Raw genomic sequence first — 25,365 nt, 5'->3', positions numbered from 1 at the left:
AACATGCATCTGACACTTAAAGCTCTGTCACAACCTGTGTGAGTTGATGGACAGTTACATGTGTGCTCTGTGCTGCCTGGAAGGTGGTGGCCCAAGCACACAGCTGAGCCTTTATCTGATATGCCCAGCCTCCTAAAAGAGCAAGACAACTGACTTCTAGATCATAAAAATAAGAATTTATATGATTAGAAAGAGGAAACAATTGCCTTCTGCTTCTGTCTACTGACATAATTGTATGACCTTGAGCAAGTCACTCACTTTGTGACTCAGTTTATTCATCCGTGACTCAGGGATTAGATACAGAAGCCCCTGATGTAAGAATCTAAGGCTTAATTCATGATTGCAGAGCACTCTGAAATCCCAGGATGAAAGATACTAAATATAAGACATTGAGAAGATATTCTGCGGGTTCTTTCAGAATATTTGGTTTGAAACAAATAAACAGAGCATCTCTTTACATGAAATTCTTGTTGCACTTGCAGAAAACTCATCTAACTGGTCCAGTTCAGCTACTATGTGTCTGTGAAGCATCTGCTCAAAGCACCTCCTCTTCCCAGCATCAGGCCAGGACAAAAGGATTCCAAATACATAAAACCACTATTAACAGCAGTTTTATGTCACTAAAACCTATGTAATTTCTCAAATAGGATCATGTATATGTTAAATATCATATAAGATATATGATATGCATGCTAGTATCAGCTACATCATGCAGCAATGATTTACTCTAAGTAAATTCATTATACCTTTATAAGCAGAACTGACAACTGGAGATCATGTTGTCCTGCAGAGCTTCATTCACTTGCATGCTTTCATTTACTGTGATGATTATTCTCATGAAAATCTCCGGCAGGAGCTACGGAAGATTCTGTGACAAATTTAAGGCTTTGATTCACACTGCAAGTTGTCTTTTCCATATACTTAAGCTGGACAAGACTTGACAATCTCTTTCCAGACAGAGAAGTGGTAATACACATGTTCACAAAGGAAAAGGACTAAAAAGAAGTCTATTAATTTATACTTTTAACACTGCTAAAAGTTCCTTTTTTCCTACTGTAGCATAAGCTAGCATATGCTAGCTTTGAAACCATACAAGCAAAGAGTAGAGCAGGAACTGAAGAATAAGTTTCCTTTTCAAAATTGGTATTTCATCACAACTAGTAGTTATTATGCCATTCTGTGATGTCTCAAAAAAAAAAAAAAAAAAAGTAACTGTCCCAGTTACTCTGTGGTCTAATCAGACTTAGGCGGGCAAACATCTAAACAGGGAACATCTCTCTACTCTCTCAGGACCAAGAGAGGGGAAGAAAAAAAAAAAAAAGCACTGGAGCTTGGGTAGAGGAGGGGTTTGTGCTCATAAAATGCTATCCAAAGCTTGTTTGACACCAAACACTACAGGGGAAAAAAAGACGCAGAAAAGCAGCAGACTAAAGCTTGCAAATATTTTCTAAATCCGAGCATGTAAAGAACTTCCTCAAGAACGTATACTTACACCCTTCTCTGTGTAAAAAAAGCAAGTGTCCCCTCCTCTTCCCTAATCTCAACCACAAAATGAGCTGTGGAAGTCTCCACTTATTAACATTTAGCAATGTCAGGAACACAAAACATTGAGGTATAAAGAGAGCGACCCAGGAATTGCAAGACAATGCAGGTTCTGGTGATTACCAGGGTAGAGGAAGATCCCACCTGTACCACCTAGACAGTTAAGCATCTCCTGTTATCTGCTAGCAACAAGACACCAATTATGAAGAACTGTGACATCTGTTAAAGAAATTACTTGCTTTTCAAACATTTGTTTGAACATATTCAAGACCCCAGTAAACAAAAGCCTAAGAAAGCTGATCTAGCCTTACAGCCATCTCTGCTTTGAGCAGGAGTTGAAGTAGATGAGGTCCCAAGGACTCTTCAAAACTGAATGATTCAATTATTTTTGTTTCCATTCTTTTGTGTTTCCATCTGTCATTGCCAATGCGAAGCTTCTCATCTTGTGTCTCAAGCTGGAATGTGTGACCATTCTGCAATATTAAACCATTTGTTTAACAGTTGGGTGGAATCTGCAGCTTTTACTGAAACAAGGTAAAACAAAAATGAGTTTTGAAGGGAACCCCAAAAGGGATCCCTGTATTATATGGCCAAGGTGATACATATGCAAGAGGCAATGAACTCCAAAAATTTATTTTCCAGTGTGTTAATACTTTTCTTCTTACAAAATCAACAAAAGCACTTAACTCTTTCCATAGTTTAGAGACCATTCAGAACCAAATAAAGCTGCTGAAATGAAATACATCTTTTCCCTTAACAATATGTTAAGGCACTTAGCCACCCTGTACATTCACTCAGTCACAAACTCTGAACATCCTAGCAGATCCTTGGCAAGAAGCAATAAAACATTTTTAAAAGCCTAGAAACAATCCAGTTCAGAAGTTAGGATGGTTTTGGACATAGTTTCTCCAATTTCCACTTCAGGTTCGCATAGTTCGAGTCAAAAAGGAAGCTGAGATGTCCAATTCAGCTTAGATGAATTGAGTTCCATCAGTCTTATGCACTGTTGACTGGAGTAAAGCTTCTGCAAGCCAAATGTAGGTCTTACATCTGCTCAATCCCATTAACCTTCATTTGCACACTGAGGTATGCCCTTGCTGAAGCTTAATTAGCAAATATTCTGCAGATAGAGAAAGACTCCCACTCCTTTCTCTGTTTCATATCAAATCCATGGTGCTTAAGAGTTAAGTGATAACTTGTGAAGACACACAGCTTAAAGATGCACAAAGAGGGACAGACAATTTCAAAGGCGATCTTTCTTACGATGCTTTGTAGGTGCAGAATGACACTTGGAAATAACTCACGTGCTCATGCTCACACTGAACACCGTGCTGGCAAAGACCTGGCTGATGTGGATTTCATTTAGCTAGCCTGTACCTATTCCCATGCTCTAAACAAATACATATTCCTAAGCAGTCCCCAAGTGTTTTTTTGGAGGTTCCTATAGCTGAATGTAATTGCCCTGAGTGGGACTTCATTCTGAAAATCTTTAAGAGCTTTAGTAGAGGAAGGAGACCACTTTTCCAACAACCTACTAAAGAAATGAAGGGTCTTGCTGCAGGACGGTTCTTCACACATATATGAACTATCAGCTGTGTAGCTTCAGAGTAATTCAATAGTTTTAATGCATCCATAAGAAATCGTGCAAAGATCTTAACCAAAGAATGCCTCATTGAAAATCTCTCAGTATCCCTCATTGTGTTCTCATTGCATGCCTCCTGCAGATATTCCTAACCTCTGTACTGCTTTTTTCATTCCCCCTGCTCTTTTTGCTTTTACAGAAAAAAAAAAAAAAAAAAAAAAAACACATCAGCATTCCCTGGGAAATGTACCTGACTACTCTACATGTACTTTCAAGTAAGCACCAGTGATGTTTTCTTAGGAAACGAAATCAACATGAACTCCTACTAGGGAAATACAAGCAGTGTCAGGTGTTATCATAAACACTACTTTCTACATGCCCATGTGCAGAGTAACTTAGAATATAAATCCTCTTTTGCAAAGGCTAATTTTTTTATTCCCGTTCTCTTCCTCCATATTTTTCTTATTCCTGTACAATGAAACTGCAAGGATTCACCAAAAGGCTAGTGCTCATAAAACCTATGGAAAGCTTCTTTCCTAGACTGCATTCTCCTACAAGGTGTAAAACAGCTTGCAAACACAAATGCAAGGGACCCATCAAACACACTCCATTTTCATTTTAAAAACATTAAGTATAGGGGAAAGGAATGTAAAATTCAGCCTGTAATCTCCAGAAGAGTTGCTGAAGAGGGAAGAGGATTCTGCTGCTGTTCTGCACAGAACTAACTAGCCTGCCGACAGGTATAGCATTATCTCACTGATGCAGCGAATACTTCTGCTCACCTGGAATGTTTTAAAGCTACCTCTGATTTACATAATTTTGCCATTGCTCTAAACAGAAAGAATACTAAACCTTAGAACTATAGTGATCATAAAGAACAATTTATGTCTGTTGCACTCTCCCTCATCCATTCTTTTTTCCAAAGTTGATTTTGAGAACATGTAGTTTATCATGGAAGGAAAAATGCAGATTTGGAGCGATTAACTAAAGGGGAATTATCAGATTTGGTAATGTAAACCAGCCCAAATACCACTATGCTGTACAGAATTTACTGCTCTTGTTGTTTATGCAATCCTAGGTAAGTACCAACATCTAGACTCCAACTACAACTTTCTAGATAGAGTACAAGTACAGCTAAGATAAAACACATGGGTGACAAAAATCAACAAAACCAGAGAACTGTATTTATGGAGTGACTGAGCCATGACATGGAAAACATGAAGCCCTCAACAAAGCCACCATCATAAAGGAAACCTTCCCCAGACCTAATTCTTTTACACATAGACCCCATGCACAGGTCTTTGAGCTCGGACCTTACTGCAATCTTGGTCCTGCAACCATTCAGACACTTGCTTAACCTTAAACATGCAAAAAAAACTATGGGCAGGCTTTAATCAACATATCGGTGAGGATATCACTGATGTTTTTGTACTGGCTGATTACTTTGAAATAAGAGTCACTGGAAAAGAGATAGATTTTGATCTTTATATGGTCCATCTTATTTAGGCACAAGCTCAACATATTACATATTTATCCAGTTGGCACCTTCCATCACCTGTCATGCTTAGAGTTCTCTAAGCAGAAGTAACTGCTTGTTTTCCCTCTCCTTTTTAAACCTCTTCCCCAAAATCCAGAAGAGCACCAGCACAAACTCTTACATTTAATCACAGGTTGTAATCCACAACATACAGAAGAAACAGTCTTCTGCTACGGTTTCTGATTTAAAATGTTGACTGTAACGACAACTAAAAGCAAAACCAAATCAAACCTTCAACTTTAAAAAAAATAAAATGAAAATTTGAGAGAAAATTTCATTGGTCATCCTAAATAGTGATTGATCATCTATTTAGTAAAGCATAAAAACAGAGCTGATATTCAGAAGACACTGAAATATTTCTCAGTTTTTCTTTCAGTATCAGATATTAACATCTTAGGAATTTTTAAAAAAGACGTGTTATCGTTGTTTATAGTTGGAAAATAAAAGAAACCAGATTAGTACAAACTAACAATTTAAAGCTATACAAAATCTAGAAATATAGTAACAAGTATATTCTACAAACACATGCTAAAAGGCGTACACATACACACCTAAGTTAAAGACACAAGCACAGAAAAACGCCTTCTGCACAACGACGTTAAATTTGATCAAAGCTCAGAGCCTAGGTCCCTCTTTTTAGTAGAACTAAAAACTACGATTTCCTTTGCTTTTCAAGTCCAGCTATTTCAGTCCCCTGCTGCCAACACAGCACTTACAGAAGCCTGGGTCTGTCTCTCTGCAGCTCCTCTCCCTTCCCCTCATCTGCTTTGTTACTCTCAAAGACCTGCTGGCAAAACAGAGAGGATTCGGTGTCCTTACAGGAGGCGAGAGACCGGGCAGTGCCTGACTCCTGTGGTCCTTACCTTCCCGCTACTCAGAGACTGCGCATCCAGCTTCCCTGCCCAAGTAACTTGGAGGGGATTTGAAATTGATGCTCAGAAATGTAATGAGAATGAAAGCCAAAAGAGTTCAGATTTCCTTTAGAAACTGGGCTCCTTGATCTGCCTGATGCTGTTGACACTAAGGTAAGCATTTAAGGAGAAGGAGGGGGGATTGTTAGAGAGCATCAAAGGCAGGAGACTGGTAGATGGGGTTTCCTACGCCTAGAGGTGACGCCCCTTCCTGCCTCCCCCCTTGGCTGGAAAGGAAATAAAATGGAGCCTAGGAGGGAGGGAGACAGATAATCCTGCAGCTTCATCTGATTAGAGAAACTGGGCCTGTGCAGAGCCCGCAATGCCGACAGGGAAGCACAGGGAGGGGAGGCAAAGAGGCAGGAAGAGGAGGAGCAGAGGGAAAGGAATACAAATGATAGGGAGAAAAACGATAAAAGCTATACAAAGAAGCCAGCACCTGGACCAAGCTATCCTGGACGTGTTCAATTTCAACCCTCATGGAAATGTGAAAATACCAGTAGGATACACCCGCTGCTTCTAGTAATCCAGAACATTAAAAAGTAAGTCAACCACAGCCACGCACACAAAAAAGCCAAAGCCAGAATGCATCAGTTGTATGGATATGGACTAGGAACAAGTCTATCCTAGTGGATTCAAAAGACAGATTGAGTGAGCTGAATAGGGAAGATGGAAAATGCAGCATGCTACAGACAGGTAGTTGTCTTGCTTGTTGTGGACAGGACAGAATCCAGAACAAATTTTCTGTTGCAAGTCTTTTTCCAGAAGCTGTTTCCCCTTACTAAAACAAATCTGACTTGAACCAACATGACTTTTTAAAAAAGTACATATCAGCATGCACGCCACGGTGCTTGCAACTCTGGCCTCAGCTGTGTGCGTGCACCTTGCCCTCCCACGAGTCCCATGGCCTGGCAGCTGCCTCCCAGTCACGGCCTCCCTCCCATGCCCACGGTTGCCCACTTACACCTGGCCACCTGCACCGCTGTGCTCTGTGCCTGCAGGAGGCTGCAGTCAGCCTAGCCCGTGCTGCCCCCAGCTGTGAAGGCAACACCGTGCCCTTACACTTGGCCTGACACTGACAGGGTCCCCAGGATGCTGCTGTGGAGCTTCCCGTCCTGCCCACCTCCAGCAGGGCAACCCCCCTCAAGGACCAGAACCAGCTCTGAGGCTGCCAGGTGCCACCTGCAGTGGTATGTCACGGGCAGAGGGATCTTGCCATTCGCAGCAGCCTGTCTTTGTAAAGTTTCTCCTTTCCCACTCACCTTCATCAGCCGTGGCACTCAGTCCTTTCCCAAGCACCTCTCCTTGTCTCCACCTTGTGAGCCTCATTTCTTTCTGGCCTACTTCCCTCCATTTCAAGCTTCACGTGAGGCAGGCCAGTTGGATCTCTGAGGGGGCAAGGAGAAGGATGCCAAAATATCAGAAAAAAACTTAAGTTCTTTTTTTTTTTTCCTGATCATAAAGAATTTAGTACCTTTCCTATGCAGCACCTACAGCACATTCTCAGTCTGTTCCTGGGTCTTCACCTAGTACCCTCCCATCACACCTCACTCTGCTGGGAAAGGGGGACCACGACCCCCCACCTAATGCTTTTGTGAATGCAAGAGTGCTTCTCTAGTCTTCAAAACAGGCTACAAAAACAAAGTCAATGTCCATGTGAAGCCAGGTTTTGCACCTAAAAGACCTCTCCGCACACACAATGTGCAATTACTCCTTTAGGCTGCAGGTCAGAAAGCATTTCAGGAGTTAACAACCATGCCTAGGTCAGCAACAGCTTTCCGGCCACTTCATTTTACTTGCCATGTTTATTACAGCAATGAAGCAGAGTAGGCAGTTCAAGTCAGCAGCTTGTGCTGACCTTATGCATCCGACAAGGCTGGAAAAACAGAAGTTCCTTGAACTCTTCTGTTCCTGAGTACTCTTACTGGTGTTCCTGGTAGCCTGGGATCACATCCAGACAGATCTCCCCACAGTGGTATAGGACTTTGTGAGTGCTGTGGGGAAAGTACAACTTCACAGCATTTTACTTCCTTTCTATTCCCACAGAAAGCTTTGGCTGAGGTGATGAGAAACACTCTGGTACTTGCAGATATTCCAGCACTGTTCCATAGATGCCAGCTGTGAAGTCATTCAGCACACAACCCTTCCAGTCAAAATACATTTTCAAAATTTGTTGCAAATTGTCCAATATTCCAAGAACATACACAATAAAATGCGATGATGCCATCACATTTTCTTTAAACCCTCCACAGGATGAAGTTTCATAACTTTCTCATCCTGGAATTGGTATGTCCAGCAAGGCTGACTATTTTTATTGGAAGCATAAAACGTGCCTACTGAAAGATAGTGGTGATGAACTTGTACCTTAAGGGGTTACATATAACACCCATAACATTGTGAGGGGTATATAGCTTTAACTTTCCATTTAATAAGAAAAGGCACAAAGATGTCTCAAACCCATGTTTGCACAATTTATTCTTTCTTTAACCAAGCTCACAGTTAAAGGAAATTGAGAAGTCAATAGCCTACTGTATCTTTAGATACATTAGAATAAATCCAGACAATGTTTGTGGATTTCTCCTGGGAAGAAAGGAAGAAGCGCCCTTCTGAGCTGACTCACAAAATGCTGCTTGCAGTTTGTTCCTATCTCTGTCTGCGGACTCTGTACGCAACCCCTGGAAGGCTGATATTTGCTGTCTGATGATTCAAAGCCACTTAAGCCAGTGAAGCTGCACCTGCAACCAGGCCAATTTTAGCTTAATGCATTTCTGGTATATGTACTAGCTTATGACAATAATGTAGCCCTCCGGGAACAGTATGCTGTCTTGTGGGCAACACTGCTCAATTGCCTGAATGTCATCTGCCACAGTCAATTTGGATCAGGTCTCAGACATTGCCATTGTAAAATATTGTTGAGGGTTTCTGAAGAGTAACAGTGCTTCAGTACAGTCTGAGTGAGCCTTCAAAATCATAGCTAATGCACCATAGCCAAAATTAACTTCCACTATGCACGAAACCTGCTGGCAGCTCTCCACTCTAGATACTGCTAACCTCTTACTGAACTTGGCATCCCGTATGCAGTGCCAGATTTTCAGTTTTTGCCAGTGTTTATCCAGGAGAGTGCTCATGCCAACCCCAACGAGTACCAGCCAGTCCAGTACCAGAGCTAGAAGAGTGTCTGTTTTCACATGCACTCTAGGCAAGTAAAACGTAAGTGGGACTGTTTGAAAGCATGGAACCGACCATCACCTACTATTTGACATGGGCAGCACAATTTTTTAAAAATAGAATTTCAGAGAAAGCAACTGTCAGACGAACAATATCACCAAAACTTCAAATAAAAGTAAAATTACACACATCCAACAGCTGTAATTCAATGATAATTTACCAAATTAATCCATCTGAACACAAGAAAGCAATGCCTTTTATATAGAAATGCTTCCCTTATTAAAAACACCTGAAACTACAGGCATTCTTTTCATGTGCAGGGTTTCTCTAAGAAGCTGAGCTCTTTGCAAAGACAGCTCAGCTGTAGCCAGCACGGTTCCTGAATAAGCCTATATTCTCTAACTTTATTTTTCTGTAAAAAGGAAGATGATTTGTGTGGGTTTATCTCATCTGTTGGTTTCATAAAATCATTATGAAATCTGGCAGGTCATCTACATTCATCTTTCTTGGGAATAATGCTCTAATGCTCCTGACGTGACTTTGTTCAAGGAGCAACATAGATGTGGTACTCTTCTTTGGGGGATTAATCTTTTTGAAAGCTGTCAGGCTTTTTAGTGCTGTGAAAATTGGTGTTTTTGAGCCATGTCATCTCCTTTCTCTTTCATGTTGGATTTGAGAGCAGCTTTCTCAACAAAGCAGCCCAGTTCTTTTACCTTGGCAGTTTGCAAGGCACCCTGCTGATATAAGCAATCTCATATTTCAAAGACTTCGCAAATCTCTACCCAGCACTGCTTTTTTGTTTGTTTTATCCAATGAATAGAACAACAGATGATTACAAAGAATGCTGATCCCTCCTTAAAGCATATTTTGCTGTAAACAAATTATTTCATGACGTGAAACCTAAGATCTCATCTAAAAACAAGGGACAGTCACATGGGCACTCTGCTCTCACTTCTCCTTTGCCCAGACCTCATTTGCCCCAATGCACAACCACCAGAACATCTCCCCTGTTCTCTGCAACCGCTCAGTATCCAGGAGGAACAAGCAGTAAATAATTGTATACACGCAAGAAAAAAAAAAAAAAAAAAAAAAAACACAAGCAAAACCCCTTCAAGCCAGTTTCAGGGTAGCTTTAAGCTGCCTTTCATTGAATAAGGGCTTTGTTCTTTTTGAGAGTTTTAATCACGTTTAGCTTCACTCTCTATCTTGCTGCTTGTCTTCCATCTGTTCTGTTGCTCTCAGGCTCCCACAAAAAAATAAAAAAGAAAACACACCACAGGACAAAACATTACACTTAGAACAGCCCAATCATTCGGTTTTATGCCTTGCAAACTTGGGTCTGAAGTCTTTTCAAAAGCACGTTCATTCATATAGTGATCCTCCCTAGTTTTCTTTCACAAACATAATTCAAAGAATTATTTGGTCTTTGGACAACAAACAAAGGTATTGCAGCCTTCTCTTGAGTTTTAGCTCGTACCCAGAGCTGAGTGCTATGAACAAAGCCTGCTGTATAGACAGTTAGCTCTACTAACCGTCTTAGACCAAGTTAAACATCTAAATAAGGATTTGAACTTGGATGCCTCAGTAACCAGATGTAAAATGAGGAAATAGCATCAGCAAGAAACTGGGGAAAGCACCAAGGAAAACACTGTACAAGAAGAAAGCAGCTTGGGAAAATAATTTCTGACTCTGACCCACTTTGAAGAAACAGCTCTGCAGCTCCAAGAAAGGCTTTGTTTTCTCATGACCTAGAATATTCCCAACCGATTTAGTCTACGGTCATCATAACGCAGTTGTCAGATGGCCTATGGACCGATTCCAGCCCATTCAACACTGCTAATCTAGCCTCCCTTTCCTTGGTAACATGCTTGGCCAGTTTACCCACCCCCATCTTTGCCCCATGCCTTCCTATACTGGTCTTCCTGACACCTCTTGTATTCAGGATATGCTGAGGGAGAGTATGACTGAAGGAAGAGAGACAGAGGACATACTTCAGGGAAGTTGGGGGAATTTGAAGGGGCTTTAGACATAATCTCTGGCTGTCTTTATTGGTCTACCTTCACAAGAGGCATGGTCCTTGGTTAAACGAAAGACAAAATTGTTACGCAAGCAATACACCAGGGTGATGTTCCAAATTAGACACAGGGAGCAACAGTACTGTGTATTAGATATGGCATGCACAGGTAAGACCTGTAAAGTACACAGATTTCAGAACGGCCCCACAGGAAGGCAGTAATGCTATTTCATGTGTGACCAGTGCCAGAGGGAGTCCAACAGGATGGACTGTAAACCCCAGGCTAGCTCTGCCTGCAATAATCTGCAGGGTTGACTCTGTGACAGATTGAAATGCAGTAACAGTGTTTATGCAACTAAATCTTGTTCTAATCTATTAGTTTATGTAACCTTTGCTCATGGACATACTGACTCATAGGTCTCAGAAATCCTAAGAAAATGTTTAACTCTCTCACATCCTTTAGCCCCTGGTTGCCAAGTACACAAGCAGGTTGTCACAGAGATCTCATTCATTCTCTGAGGAAAAGTTAGGTTGGTATGGCAAAAAAGGTATCCACTCAAGTCCTAAAAAGCAACTTATATACAACCAAAAGTACGTAGTAAATTGGATAACAGAAGGCAGGAATGCTTCAGGTTAGCATTTCCAATGCACAATGTACCACTTGAACCTTGGGCTAGGACAGGAATAGAAATGGTTTTCTTGGCTCCTAGGGGGGGAAAAAGGGAAAAAAAATTGCTTTCGACCATTCAGACACCACCCTTCTCAGTAAAGTGAGTAAACAGTGCCTGTGGGAATGACACTGATTCTTGCTAGCTTGTAAGACTGACTTGTACCCTTCCCGTATTTCTTGAATTTTTTTTAGAACATATACCTTAAGTAAGCAACAGAAACGTACAGTGTGCAGCACTCTGGCCGCAGCAGACAGTTTCAGTAATTGCTAGCCTGCCCACATCTGCTTATTTCAGCCCTTCCTGTGAGCACTTACCTCTGTTGGCTTGTTCATCTGGCTAAGCACTAACCTAGTTTTTTTGTTTTGTTTTGAGTATATGAATTAAAAAATATTTAAAAACATATATATCTGTCAATTGAATAGTTCACATAGCTGCTATGATACTGCCCATGTGGCACTTCTTGCTTCTTGATACCAACACTGTTCCTGATTTCTTTTCTAACAAAATAATCCTTAGCATCGAGGATTTATGGACAGGCCAACGTCCATTGATATCATTTGGAATTAGGTGCACTTAGGGCCAAATCCGATTGTATTATGTGTATTGAGGAGACATAATTTATTTTTTATGCACACAAGACACTGATTTATTTGCAGGACAATTTGCAACAATCTCACTGTTTGTTGCAAAAGCAGTGCAAGAATAGGCACGGTGCCTTTTTATACAAAGTCCCTTTATGCATTATGATAGCTTCCCAGTGGATTCTGTGGTCATATTGATTCGTTCAGTTTGACAGAAGCTGGGTCAGTCACTTAGCTCTGACTTGTGCAGTGGTCTGTACATTGCAATCCAGCAGAGGGAGCCAAAGAGCTGCGAGCTGCCTGCAGCCCCCAGCGGCTGTGCAAAAAGGGGATCACTTACATGGATAAAATAAGGACTTAATTAGCTGAAAAGTTTATTCTTTTTCACCTACCGTCAGGATATTCTTGGGACATCCCTGATCCTCGAAATCTCATTAGTCTCACTAAATAGACTGAGATTTTTAGGCACCATTGCTTTTGTTGTTGCTTGTTTGTTTTAACATAAATGCATGGGATGGCATCTGTAAATCTGTCATTACTATACACAAAAGTTTTAGATCTATGTACCTGCAGAAACAATCACAAGTTAAAATAAACAGATTGTATTTGCTCCCCAAACAAAGATCCAATTTTGACATAAATTTATAATCCCATAAGGCTGTATCAATTAGAGCTACGTTAAATATAATTCCTATGCCATTATATATACCTATGCCATTATGCAGAAAAGCACATAATCATATACATATAATACATATTTGTGATTTTTATGTTTTATTTTATATATTTATATTTTATATTATATATGATTTTGGGCTTTCCTGCACTTCATCCAAATTTCGTGACGCATTTCTGCCTACAGAGATCTATGGTTAGCAATCCCTCCCCTTTTGCTTTATACTTAGTTTACATTGTGCTTGGTCTAAATCTGTTCTCTATTCCAGAGGGACTGAAAGTTAGGAAAAAACAACTATTAAAAATTAATAAAAACTAGTTTTGCCTTTGAGCAACATTTGTTCTTCATTGCTACAGCTGTGTGAACAGTTCATTTTGCATGTGTACACAAGTAAACTCACAAGGCCTTGTCAAAGCTAGAGTTTAGATTATTACTACCAAGGGTAGGTGGTATACAAAACTACAAGCCAGACGTTACCCCCAGAAAGCTCTAAAGCCGTGTGACCCAGAGCTTCACAAGTCATCGTCTCGGAAAAAAAAAAAAAAAAAAAAAACAGTCTCTGTAAGCCTTGCACACATCTGTGAATTTGGTCCTTACTAACAGAAGTCTAGCTAAAGGAACATTTGTACTGTTTTTTTTTCTTACAACAGCAATAGCTGTTAACTTTTTCAATGCAATTTACGTTAGCAAAAATAAACTATGCAAACATGTTACAGTAAAAGCAGACTTAGTATCTCTGAAATTCTGATTGTGAAACAGGAAAGGTCATCTGAAAGCCATAGGAGTTCACATCTTCTGCATTCAGTTCCATATCAAAAAAAGTCACCTTTAAGAGAACTTTGTGTCACTGTATCGATGCACACCAAAGCCCAACACTGGACAGGAGATGGCGCTACAGCCTGCATAAATATTATGATTAGGGAAAACCAATGGTTACAGCATACTGTGAGCAGAAGTAAAAATGTAAGGTAGAAAAAGAAACACTGAGTTCTGCAGAATTGGTGATACGCAGACCTATGTGCACTGTCATATCAGTAGGCATACTATAACACTGCTGAGAGAAGACCTGTAAGAAGACCCTGAAGAGGATATGCAAATGCATTGTGTCCGTCTGTCAAGGAGTTAAATACCCAGCAAAAGAAGAGCAAAGTTTGGAGAAGTCTATCTTGTACAGCATGCTCTGCACAAGCTGTAGCAGTACTTCATAAGCTCACAGGCTTTACTGCTTCAGAAAGAGACTGGTGGAACAGATACACTTAGTTGGAAGCTTTGCACAAGCACACAATATTTGGCTTGACTCTCCATGAAGAATATCAAGGTTAGCTACAGTGTCAGGGGTTTTCCTGGACTAAGTAGAAACCCAGAACTAGGGTTCCTTAATTAGGTTACAGCTGTCTTTTATTTATTTATTCAGCTGTCTTTCTCCCTAGGTCCTTCTAAAGGCACCAAATATAGCAGCTTTCAAAGATTTTTTTCCTCTTCTCTGTTTTGGTCCTGTCTCTAACCCCAACTGTTTTATACCTGCAGTATTACTGGCTGACTAGTTCTGGATTGTGACCTTGGCCACTCAGAGTGCATAAAGCATTCAGCAACAGCCATCAGGAAAACCACGACAGAACATTTCTTGGAGACCCATTCCCTTCTGGATGCCCTTACTCTTCCATTCCCAGCTTTTCTTTTGAAAGGAAACTGACAAATAGCTCCCAGAATAAATCCACCAAAGGATACTTCATGACAGAGTACATTTTCTTTTATGAAACAGTCACATCTCCAAAGCAAGCTAAAGCTAAGAACTAAATACCAGTTCAAAGCCAATAGTAGGTTGTGGGAAGAAATTCTTATCTCAGTAAGTGTGAATCTGGAGGAATTCCAAATATTAAGCAACCTATAAAATAAGGATAACGATAACTATTACTTCAAAAAGCTTTCATGATGGTTAACTACCAGTAATTAAAGCTGGTGCACAATTCAAGAGCCTGGGAACTAAAGGCCCTATGGAAATTCTAAGTATTCTTATTATTTCTGCCTTTCACAATTATGCTTCTTGATGTACATGTAAACCGTTTGTTGTAGTTAGGGTGCCCATCAGTGCTCCCTACAGCTCCATGTCTATTGTGTCCCTGACTGATACACTAGCCTCAAAGTTAGTCACATTGTAATTGGGAAAAAAAAAAAATATATATCCTTCCTTATAGAAGCCATTCTAGCTGAAGGGTACCACCACTGTGAAAGTTAAAATTCACAAATAAAAGGAAGTGGTGGAAAAGGCAGTAGAACTCCCATATATTTCACATAAAACACCTAGAACTGCCAAATGGAATTAATATTTAAATAATTTAACATTAAATTAAAAAATCCTTTCACTGAAAGCAATCTGTTGTAACTTCAAAAGTATTAATTCCAGTAGGGATTAGACTTCAGAGGGAAACTGCCAAATGAACTAAGCTAAAACTACTTACTGTTAGAAGGATCTACTGGTGCTTCTGATTCTACCACTCTATCGTCTCTAAGTACTTCTCTATCCTCTGCCATGTGGTGTTCCTGCAAACAGCATTTAGTAATTACATGCAGTCAACCTCACTGTAAACACAATGGTGTGAAATACATTGAGCAAATATTTCACAAAGATATCCAGTTTAAGAAATAAAATCCATCTTAAGATAAAAGATGCAAACATATTTAATTTGGTGTCTCAGAAGCACAGTGAACATATTTTTAAATCAATACATTTTAGAAAAATGTTTTGTGAGAGAATATTGTTTAGACTGAGTGTTCTGACATTTAAAAACAATCTGAATTCATTTCTGACTTTTCTTCCTATTTTTCAGAAGGCTTAAAGGCAACATTATGGCAGCTGATCACGCTTACCTTTTCTACATCTCTCTTCCAGTGCTTATGCCTGCCTTTTCCATGTCAGTTTCAACTTCAATGAAGCTAGAAGAAAGCCTCCACCCAAGCAGCCACAAAAAAAACCAAACAGGATTATCATTTCGGTGTACAAAACAAGAGGGCTAAACAACCACCACCGAAGTAAGGAAATCACCCATATGCAAAGAGCCATCAAATGCAGCAAGAATCAGTATTTGGTTTCTTCCCAGATAATGAGCTATGTATGTTTTCAAAACCAGAAGGCAGACATGTCAAAGTTCAACAACAGAAAAAAAAGACAAATATTTAAGAAATATATATTCCTAATTGGAGGCCTGACTCCTTGCTTTTGTTGCTAATTCTACAAAAATCATAAAGATGGGAAAATGAATACCTTTATCCTCTATTCTAAACTAAGACATCTTGGTGATAACCCTGAAGTATAGTAAATACAACTTCATAGATAAAAGACTCTGTAAAAATTTCACTTCTAAAGGCCAAGGTAAGAACCAAGACCTAGACATGCACACCACAAGATACATGTGTTAAATTATAGAAAATGAACCAGGAAGTTAGACTATAGTACAACATCTAGCTCCACAAAACATTACACTCTCAGCTTCATCTAAGCTGTTCTAGAGATAAACTTTCTCTTAGAAATCAAAACTATTTTTTCATATGAAGCAGTTGAGAAGCATGAATAATCACAGCATCAGCTGAGAAGCAGAGAAAACGAATTGATCCTGGCCAAGGCTGGAATGTGCAGAATGCGTATTTGTTAAAGTGACACTACACACTTGAAATGGACAGAGTTATTAAAGTGCCACAACTTAGGCAGGAAGTCTCTTAAGACACTTCCAGAATTCTCTCTGATACAATAATAAAGTTACATAATGTGAACACAGGCAAATCAGCTTGGTCTTATATTTGAACTTAGAAATGGGCTTTTAAACAGCCAAAAAAACACCTTTAAAATAGAGAAGCTTCCACTGCCCTTCATAACCTCATGAAAACCTTTCATTAGTGTATGGACATTATGGAAAAGGCTATTTTTGTGCCCAAAAGGGCAGAAAACCTTTGATCATTTAACACAAAGGAGACAAGGGTAGAAAAAAGTAACTGTATTTTTTCCTTCCCCAAACACAAACAGAAGACCTCGTTCCTGGTGGGCTGAAACTCCATTTACCCCCTCTTAAAAATGTTTTTTCCAATTTAGTTAACATACAGCAGAGCAAACAGGAAGACATATATGATCACCAGGATTAGTTATTTTGACTAGTAAATTTCAATTCTTGGTTTTGAATTCTGCACACAAATGATAACCCAATATTTGGATGTAACCCAAAACGACCTAAGAATTGACAATGATGTTATCAGGCCTGACTACAGTGCATTGCATCACCATGCAGAGTAGCCTCACCAAAAAGGTGAGAAGCCCACTACGAATGTCAAAACAACATTGGCAAATAAAATTTATACATTTGAAACTGTTCAAGACCACTTAAACTGATGCAATAACTTCTAGCTACGCAAGATTAGATTCTCAGAGAGCTATTTTAAGAGAAAACAAACAGCAAAAATCCTGGCGCAGAGCAGCAGAAATCTTTCTGTTAAGAGACAGAAAGGAACCACAATAGAATAGTAAGCGCAAAGACGTAACAGACAGGATGAAAGTCTTTTTAGCTACAATGATGCTACTAAATGGTGACCATCTTCCTCCAATATGCCATATCTGAAAAATTCAGTCTCTTAATACCAGAAAACTTTTCTGGAGAGTAGAAAACAGATACCACCAGGAGTTTATTAAAATAAAAATATATATATATATATATAAAAATACATTTTATGACAATTCATCAGTATTACAGCAGTAGTATACATAATTAGCAGATATTCCATACCAGTCCTTTTGTTTTTTTGAGGGGAAATAAGTTAAATGCAAAAATCCTTCTTGTAGTTTAAAAAATATTTGCTTCCTTGAGCTAATTAACCTTTCTTCTGCTTGCAATCTTGCTTTTACAGTGTTATTCAGTTGTGGCAGAGGTCAATGCTTCAAAGATCAGGATGAAAATTTAGCAGATGGAAATCCTTTTGCAAAGGATAGCTGTTTTCGTCTAGCACAAAATGGCTCTTAATTTCCAAGAAGTACGATGCTTCTGAATCCGCTACCAGTGAATGACACAGATCTGCTACTATTGTGCTGTACGTTATATCTGAGGAAGGCACTGCAAAAGACAGAACAATTTACTTACTTCATACTCTCATAATAGCATCTAACATTTAAGTTCAACATCCATGAAAGCTACACTGAATTACTGGAAATGTAATCTAACATCCAAATAGGATATTAGATTTCAGTTTTCATCACTTTTTAAGACAGCAATGTGCAGAGTGCTTCTCATTAAACTATGCTTGTGAATCATATGCACCACCTCAATAATCCAAACTGAAGTATCATCAGTGGAAGCCTGTCTGATACAACACCATTATAGTTATTTACATAATTAACGTATGGCATCTATTTCTAAAAACTTCTAAGGGATTTTATTTTCTAGATGAGAAATCCATTCAGTAGCTGAATATTTAGAAAACTTTGCTGCCCATAGTATTTCTACCACAATTCATGAAACAGTACCTACTGATCTGTTCAGCCAGTCGGCAGGAATATTGAGGAAGATTTTTTCCATCAACTCAGACACCACATGAATATTAATTTCACATCCTCTATCTTCTGCTGTCATCAAAGCAGGCCTAGGTAAGAAAACACAAGACTCATAAAAGTTAGCTGCAATATTTTTTCTGGTTTAAGTAACATTTCTAAATTAAAGTAATACGATGTAATACTACCCTCGGACATATCAGGAACTAGAAAATCTGTATGCTCTTACCAGTCAAATCTGTAAAGCTGTAATGAGCTTGATATATACTGAACTTCACTACACAATGTTAAAATAACTTTAAAGCTATTAAGCAAGCCTTACTTTGAGACAACTGCAAAAAACAATCCTTTAAGCAACACCAGCTTTTTTCCTGAAAGACGATGCAAACTGCACCAAATGATGTTTTTAATTCCTGAAAGCATAAACATGTCAAGATGTCATGAAGCTGAACATTTGATGTTTCTGCTAAAGCCTGAATTTCACTTCTTGAGATTAAAGTGGATTGAAGATAGAGCTTTTTAATTGCTAAAATTAAAAAAATCTTCCTTCATTTAAGAAACAAATTTCTCAGGTCAGATAAATGTAAAAAGGAACTGTAATAGCAATGGAAAGCTGAACCTTATCAGTCAACTTGGGAAACGCTCAACAGCCTTGTATTCCAATACTTTTTTCTGGTAATATTCAGGGCAAAAACCTAAACATGCAAACATAACCTATACCAGATCTGGAAGAAATTCACCTAACAAGTAACACTTGTCCTGATCTGAATAAAAAAAAGAGTTGTCTGCACATGAAGTGATAAAAGTCCAGGTCTTCTGAACACTTTTATAAATAAATAAAAAGCTGTCTTGCTCCAGTCAAGTTGCTCAGTTATCTGATGTCTTGTATAAGCAAAATAAATATAAGCGAAAAACCATGCATCCAGATGTTTTCTCTATTAATTACCAATTTTATCCTATGAGTTTTAGGGCTACTCCATTTCTAGTGATTTACATATGTTTTCTTTTGTTAGTTGACAGGCAAAACTGGTTCTATCATGAAGACAAACTAATATAGATATTTTTAACTAGATACTAAAAAAAAAAAATTGTTCTGTTTACTCATATCTACTATGCCTTTTCTTGAAGGCTTCGGTTGCTGTAATGCTTTCTTAAGATGCAGGACTATTTTAAAGAGCAGAGAATGATCAAAAGTTACACAAATAGGCTTATATTATTTAAATCAAAGTCAAGTAAAATACTATTGAGTATGCAATGATTCACTAATGTAACTCACTATGAAGTAATTTAGGAATAATTTTATAGGAAGAAAACTGATTGAAGATTTATATATCCTAGAATTCTATTCATTCTATGATTGTCTCAGAATTCACTGTACCTACTAGTCTTTCAAGTTACTATGATTCTTAAATTTACTTTGAGCTTTTGAAATGTAACTACTTATTGTTCAAGGTATTTCTACATCAACCAAATCCAAATAAGCTGGAATTTCATATTCTTTAGTAAATATCCATATTCATCTTGAGTCACAGTGCCATCTACTGATAATTTTGCATCCCTGCTCCCTCAGAATATTTAATGAAAACATTTGTTAGTTCTATTCCCAAAAGGCTAAAATACATTTACCAGTTTAGAAATATGGTTGTGTGTTCACACAATTTCAAACTTAGGCTGAAATATGAGGCTCAAGGAGTTTTACTTTTGTCCTGAACATTCTACTTCATCCTAACCCACTGAAACAGTACTGGATAAACCTTGTTACCGAACACAGTATTCAAAGATAGTAAAAAGTTACATTACTTCCAGATGACATTCTTTGTTTAAATCTAGTACAGCAATTTATGAACAGATTGTTGAAAATTCATTAGAACACCATAAAGTACTAACCACACCTTAAATACACAATTTGATATAAGTGAGACTTAAAACAGAAAAGTTGTAGTTTATTTCTTTAATAGTATATACTCCAGCTTTATCTTATTTACCTGTAGAATGTTTTTACTTTGTTGTATGGCAAACATCTAAAACACTGCTTGTAGATCATGTTCTCATCTGCCTGTACTTCCAAGCCACATTTAGCACAGCCTGAATACGTAATCATAGGCAGAGAAGCCAACACACACTCCAGGGAAGTGTCAGCATGGAAGATGAGTTGCCTGTACTGGTCAGTTAAAACAGTAAACTTCAGCTCTATGATGTGGGCTTTCACTTGAATCACTCCTACAGAAACAACAATTTCAATCAAACTTTTGTTCATTTTTGTAGATAAAGCAAAGTAAGAGGTACAGTTGATTCAAAAGCAAAGTCATCAATATAACCTTAAGCATTTTTTTTTCTTTAGAAGCACATTCTCAAATATAAGAGAATTTCAACAGCGAAATTCATCGTACTTTAATACTACATCTATAAAATACACATAACTCTGTAGTACTTTGTTACTGTTGTGGTAGATCCCAATATAGAAGAGCCTGAATAAAGGATCAAATCACAGAATTTTGCAAAAAAAAATTTGAAATCCAGCAGTACCAGAAAACAATCAAAATGAATTTGTTAATCTTGAAAGACAACTTTTCTAATGTGGCAGACCAAACATTATTCTGTGGTAATCAAAATATCTTTCTTAAGAAAAATTATCAGTAGAAGCTTAAGTTGCCTTTATATCACATGAACACAATGGTGAAGACTGAGTTTAAATGCACAGAATGAAATATGGACATTCAAAACAAATGGAAAATGATTTCATAAACACCTATGGATCTCAATGCATGCAAGCAAAGCAAATTTCATATTATACAAGTTTTGGATACAGGTTATAGATACGGAAAAACACTATGAAGTTTGTCACGTGGATTTCCTGCAAGTCAAGTCCATGATCTGATGTATTAGATGCATTCACACAGTATACTGGTAAAATAACCTACCTGTTCTAAAAACTTTGTTCTGAAAAGGAGGTGTGTCAATAGAAGTGGAATATAAGCCATGATTAGATCAGAAACAGAAACTAATTGCTTTGCCTCCACTCTGATTCAGAGATAGACACTAAAAAACAGAGCTTTAACAAGCTGTTTGCTGCTATACTCATAAATAAGAAGTTAAGCATTGCAAAAATCAATTTTACTGATTTATTAAAGTTTAACACCAACCTTAGCAATCCTCTAGGCCTATTTATGAGGGGATGACTGTCCAACAGATTTTTTTGATCTTCTGTAAGAAGTTTCTAATAGCAGTAGCTGTATTACTCCAGCTTCAGGGAATTCAAGAGTATTCCACAATATCCAAAGTAGTTTTCCACAAACTCTTTCAGTGGTTAATTGCATTATTATAATAGTTCACATAGGCAACAAAAGGCAGCACTGCCCCATATGTTTCAAAGCTATCTTTGTATGACACCACATACCACACCTATCTCAGTTGTGTGCTCCCTGAATGAAGGCTGCATTCACAGTTTGGACTCTCAGCAGAACTATGTTAACTCGAAAAAAAAACACATTTAATTTAAATAAGAAGCATCTATTTTGCTTAGATATGCACCGCACTATACAGATACCACAGTACTAAGAATAACAACTTTACCTGAGCATTTTTCATCCAAATGTGCTGATAGATTTGTCATTTTCATGACAGGGGTTTTGCTTTTCTGAAACTTTTCTTTAAATTCAATGGCCCTTTTGTCATCATCAAACAAACACTCACAGGATGACCATGGAGTTGTGTGCAGCTCCAAGTCACCTGAGACAGAACTACATTGGACCAGAAGGTATTTAAAGTCCCATAGATGACCTACCGAGCAGAAAACAAAGCAAGAGTTTAATTTCTGTATCTTGGTTACTTTACAGAAAACTGAAGTCATTTACAAGATTGACTAACAAATCAGCAAAACATTCTAATACTTTTGGTTCCATCAAGTTTAGGTCAAGCCTCATGAAATATATGTTTTTTCCCTTTCTCTATGAACTTTGCATTAGAATTGCATGGATCCTTAAGAATACCAGAAAAACATTTTCAAGGTTTCAGAGAAGGCTCAAAAAAAAAATCTAAGCATAAAAAAGATAAGTAACACTTTCATGTTTTTGGAATGGTTCAGGTAGGTGATACTGATGCAGTGTTTGCTCAAATGGGAACATTTTACACCATAATTTCTTGTACTTCTCTTTAAGAATCTCTACTACGCATATTGCTGCTTCTTAGGTTTCAGCAAGAAAATTTTAAAAATCTTTCAAACCTTTTCTGTTTAAGTTCTGAGGGAAAAAGACAGACATTTGCAGAAATAACTGTTATGAGAAAGGATTATTTGGAGAAGAATTGACATCGCAGTGAGACAGAAGTATCCTTGAAGAACCAATGAGCTTGCATGGTACGTTAAGAGACCAGTTCAGGTTCTTGCAGTGGTTGATTTTTCATAAATCATGTGAGCATGCACACTATTATACTGTTTAACCCCTCTGGGGGTAGAGCTAAAATGTTAAGAAAGCTACCTATTGCTTTCAAAACAACTTTTTTTCTAGAAGTTGTCCCTCATTAAATTATGAAGGCATTCCTATAACAAAAGGAAATGCCACTTGTTAATATTTACTTCATCTTAAAAGCTTATTCTGTGTTTTCCCCATCAATCTTCAATGGGTTCAGAATTTCACCCTATGTTAGTAACAGCTATCCTCATCCTCCAAGAATGCTGGTTTACAGAAATGTATTTGATGTGTTTGGTAGCACATGGCAGATGAGAGTAAAACATATTTACTGAATGTCTGATGATTGTATACTGAAAGCTTGGACCAATTTTTAGAAATAGATGAAAATTTTAACTTTTATTGGCAATGATTTTTAGATGCTTCAAAGCTGTATAATCTTCTGTACTTCAAATATACACACCATTCAAAATTTACTAGTCTCCATCCCTTCCTCTACAAAACTGAGTTACCTAATCTGCCAGTATAAACAGTAACACATGTCCCAGCTGTTCGTCTGTGTCTAGAAGCAAGAATAATATCACGTGCTTTCCTCCTGTAACCCACTCACACTATTAGCTGCTGTGTTGTATATGTTTGTTTTGTATCATGTGAGATATCTTTTTGCTATCTTACAAGAATCCAATGTTCACATTTTGTCTATGATGCATATTTGAACAGTTGAGAAATCACTCTTATCTTGAATTGCAGATATAATCTTTTAATCGTTAAAACACAGAACTCTAGCTGGAGAATAAGACATAAGCTTTACCACAATAAGCACTTACACTACAGAGTTGCACCATCTTTTCTGCTTTTCTACTTTAAACATCAGGTAATTACATATTTTTGTCTTAGAAATTACCTGTGGAATCTACTTAATTTTTTTGCAGCTCCAATACATAATATCAAATACTTCGGAATTCTATATTTAAAAACTAATATTCTAGCATACTAAATTTTATAGAAAAATTAAGCATTTATCTAATAAATAGCATATACCTGCCTACACTGAAGTATGCACAAAAGTAAAAGCCATGTAGGTTTTATGAAGTAAAGTTAATTGGTTAATACTTAAATTGGACTGTCTTCTTCAGGTAGTCCAAGATGCAGATCTTGCAGTTATGCAATTTTTTTTTTTATTATTTTTTTTTAGGAGTGTAAATTATTACTAAACTGAAGTGGAACTGGCAGAATTCAGAATTTCTACATTTAAAGTCAGAACTCAAGTCAATATTCACTGAGGTTGTTTAACCTTTCTGGGTTTTATTTTGAAACTTACTTTAAGCAGACATGCTCAACACTTCCAGTAATCTGTATCTACTTCCTAAATGTACCCACTGATCAGAAAGGCAAATTCTGGAGTAATCAATTTAAACATCTAGTTTCCAATTAAAAAACCTAGTTTCAGATACTTTAAAAGAACAGTAGTAGGCACTGGTAAGACACAGGCTATGTAGTTCTTACAAGAGATGCTTTTAGTCAGTTAATGACTAGGTTTGTATCTAGGTTTAAATTTTTGAATATACGTGCTTCTACCACATTGTAAAAAGAATACATTGAAGTTCTGTTGCTGATGACACTATTTCCAAATAGTGTTAAAGTTTAAAAAAAACATATACTGCCCTTTCAAGGGGAGTATATAAAGGTTGAATGGGAAATACCACCAGTTGGGTATGTTAAAGCTACTAATAGAATCAAAGAAATACTATTACAAAAACCTACTTATAGGTAAAGACTTTACCTTTTCTCCTTTGAAGTTGAGGGCACCAGGCAGCTCCTGCTCCCCACAGCACCATTCTGTAGTGTTGGTCTCTGCTCTGTTCTACTGTTAGAATAACTTTTCTCTGGTTGCCGCCTCTGTAGCTATACACAGATTCTGGAAAGTTTGAATTTATGACATGTTTGTTATATAGTAGAAAGCATATAAAACATACCTCAACATTAAAATAAAATCATGCTACTGTAACATTTTGAGTTAATTCTAAACAAACAAGAAAACACCTACAATTTCTTCAGGACAGAATGAAAACAATGATTTCTTCAGTAAGATCAATCTAATTCAAAGGAATGCATAAAGAGTATTAATTTACCCTTATCCACCTAACTACTTGGCAACTAGGCATCTCCCTTTAAAATAGCAGGTATCTGAATATCTTTGAGTACCCCTTACTTATCCTAATTGATAGAAGTAGAAAAAAAATGTACTCATTCTCTCAGCAATAGTTTGCCATAATGGGAAACTAAAGTTCCTATGGAATATATTGAAAGAAATATTTCTCAACAAATTTTCATAAAGTTACAGTCATGGACAGCACAAAGGTAACTGTATATATAAACTGAAATGATTAAGATATCTACAGGTAATACCTGTACGTTTCAGTTCCTAAACACTTTTCATCAACCAAATCCTAGCATTAAAAACTCTTGCTTTAAATGTCCTAATCATTCTGAGATCTACGTACAATAATAAATTATGGAGATTTCTATCTTCAAATAAATCTCAGTTTCTAATGAGTTAAGGTGACATTGACAGTGATAAAGTCATTTGAATTTCTGACTGATTAAAGCACTAATACAAGATGCCAGTGGAGCATGAGCAAAGCGAAAAGCATTATGTCAAGCACTTAGAAACAGTGGTACTGTAAAGAAAGGAAGACCATCAGTACAGTTAATCAGGGAGAAGACGACAACTCCTTTCCCAGGGGTTA

General features: G+C 37.7%; 2 protein-coding genes across 9 annotated transcripts in view; both read right to left on the bottom strand.

The window, feature by feature from the left end:
- The window catches only part of GPRIN2 (G protein regulated inducer of neurite outgrowth 2), a 30,899-nt gene extending 15,300 nt beyond the window's left edge, over nt 1–15,599 (bottom strand). The window contains exons 1-2 of one of the 3 annotated variants that reach the window (XM_068687939.1): nt 15,551–15,599; nt 15,142–15,223 (exon numbers count right to left, since the gene is read on the bottom strand). The gene's annotated coding sequence lies outside the window, so the exon portion shown is untranslated. The other 2 variants (XM_068687940.1, XM_068687941.1) reach the window with 2 other exon arrangements.
- A 1,735-nt stretch (nt 15,600–17,334) lies between these two features.
- The window catches only part of SHLD2 (shieldin complex subunit 2), a 34,708-nt gene continuing 26,677 nt past the window's right edge, over nt 17,335–25,365 (bottom strand). For 5 of the 6 annotated variants that reach the window (XM_068687936.1, XM_068687934.1, XM_068687935.1 and 2 more), the window contains 5 exons: nt 24,399–24,533; nt 21,783–21,989; nt 20,195–20,429; nt 18,186–18,301; nt 17,335–17,775 (listed from right to left, as the gene is read on the bottom strand). In XM_068687936.1, the coding sequence (XP_068544037.1) occupies nt 17,603–17,775; nt 18,186–18,301; nt 20,195–20,429; nt 21,783–21,989; nt 24,399–24,533 (866 nt within the window). In that variant the 3' untranslated portion in view covers nt 17,335–17,602. The remainder of the gene's footprint in view (nt 17,776–18,185; nt 18,302–20,194; nt 20,430–21,782; nt 21,990–24,398; nt 24,534–25,365) is intronic. The other variant, XM_068687938.1, reaches the window with a different exon arrangement.

This window comes from Anas acuta, chromosome 7 (genome assembly GCF_963932015.1).
Source record: "Anas acuta chromosome 7, bAnaAcu1.1, whole genome shotgun sequence".
Lineage (NCBI taxonomy): Eukaryota > Metazoa > Chordata > Aves > Anseriformes > Anatidae > Anas > Anas acuta.
Note: the sequence above shows the minus strand (reverse complement) of the source record. Positions and strands in the feature narration are given on the sequence as shown.